This window comes from Tupaia chinensis, unplaced genomic scaffold (assembly GCF_000334495.1).
Source record: "Tupaia chinensis unplaced genomic scaffold, TupChi_1.0 Scaffold000131_1, whole genome shotgun sequence".
Lineage (NCBI taxonomy): Eukaryota > Metazoa > Chordata > Mammalia > Scandentia > Tupaiidae > Tupaia > Tupaia belangeri.
Window position 1 is genome coordinate 1,025,126 of NW_006159600.1, and position 1,151 is coordinate 1,026,276.

At 62.1% G+C, this 1,151-nt stretch overlaps 1 protein-coding gene across 1 annotated transcript in view; it reads right to left on the reverse strand.

Moving 5' to 3' along the window:
• Nucleotides 1–1,012: 1,012 nt before the first annotated feature.
• The window catches only part of LENG1 (leukocyte receptor cluster member 1), a gene marked incomplete in the record, with an annotated part of 4,203 nt that continues 4,064 nt past the window's right edge, over nucleotides 1,013–1,151 (reverse strand). Inside the window, 1 exon segment of the mRNA XM_014586386.2 lies at nucleotides 1,013–1,133. Within this exon segment, the coding sequence (XP_014441872.1) occupies nucleotides 1,096–1,133 (38 nt within the window).

Here is a 1,151-nt window from a genome sequence, read left to right on the forward strand (position 1 = left end):
ACTTGTACGCCGGGGTTTCGGCGTGAGCGTGTCGCGGTGCCTTTCGTGTAGGAAGCGCCATGGCCGCACCCTAGCACTAGTCCTCCACTGCGGCTCTTCCCCACCAGATTTTGTCTGGTGCCAAGCGCCGACTGCCGAGTGCTGTCAGGTCCTCAGGGCACTCGGGCCCCTCCCCAGCCTGCCGCCTTGAGGCCGTTTAGCACGCATTCATTCAGACTGCACGCCCCTTGTGTGCCCTCCATGACGTTAATGACACAGCTTAGTTTGGTCCAAATGACCCTCCACGGGGGCACGGCAGGGACCTGGCCATGCAGGAACGGTCACATCACTGCCGGCACCATAGTGTCTGTCCTCGCCGAGTGCTGGGACATAGGTTCTGAGCTCGCCCACTGTCTGGGCCCCCGGGGAACTGCCCGCTTTCTTGATGCCTCCTTGAGGACTAAATGCCAGTCCACTCATGCTGTCTGCGCGCGGAAGGAAGGGCTCAGACGCTACGGCCATCGTGAGAGGCAGTGGGGAGTTCTGCAGAGTGCTGGGGTGGAGGCTGGCCTCTGTGCAGCCCCTCACACACCCCTCTGCAGTGCGGTCACACTCCCACCGAGAGTACTGAGGGCAGAGCGTGGACGGCGTAGCCCTCGGCGTCAGCCATCCGTGCTGTTGGCCAGCCGGGCCCCTGGTCCCGTCACTGACCACCTTATTCCTTGGCCAGGGTACCTACATCTACTTCGACTACGAGAAGTGGGGCCAGCGGAAGAAGGAAGGCTTCACCTTCGAGTACCGCTACCTGGAGGACCGGGACCTCCAGTGACACTGGCCCTTTCTCCACCCACCCCTCCCCCGCATGCTGACCCCCCTGCCCAGGTGAGGGCCCAGGCCATGGGGCGCCCCTCTCCCACAGGAAGCAAGGAAGGGGCGGAGAGGTTTTCTCTTCCTCTAGCCCCACCCTGGGGGCCCGGGGGCGGGGACTGCCCCCTCCTCCCTCCCCAGAGAGGGACATTTTTTGGTAAACCTATTTTCATTTTGGAAAATATTTATGAATAAATAGTTTTATATGACGCCTGGCAGCAGCAGCCTCTCCTATATCCCCCACCAAAGTCAGGGAGCAAAGTAGGGTTCTTGCCGGCGGGGGCGCCCGGCGAGCGGGGGGTTGG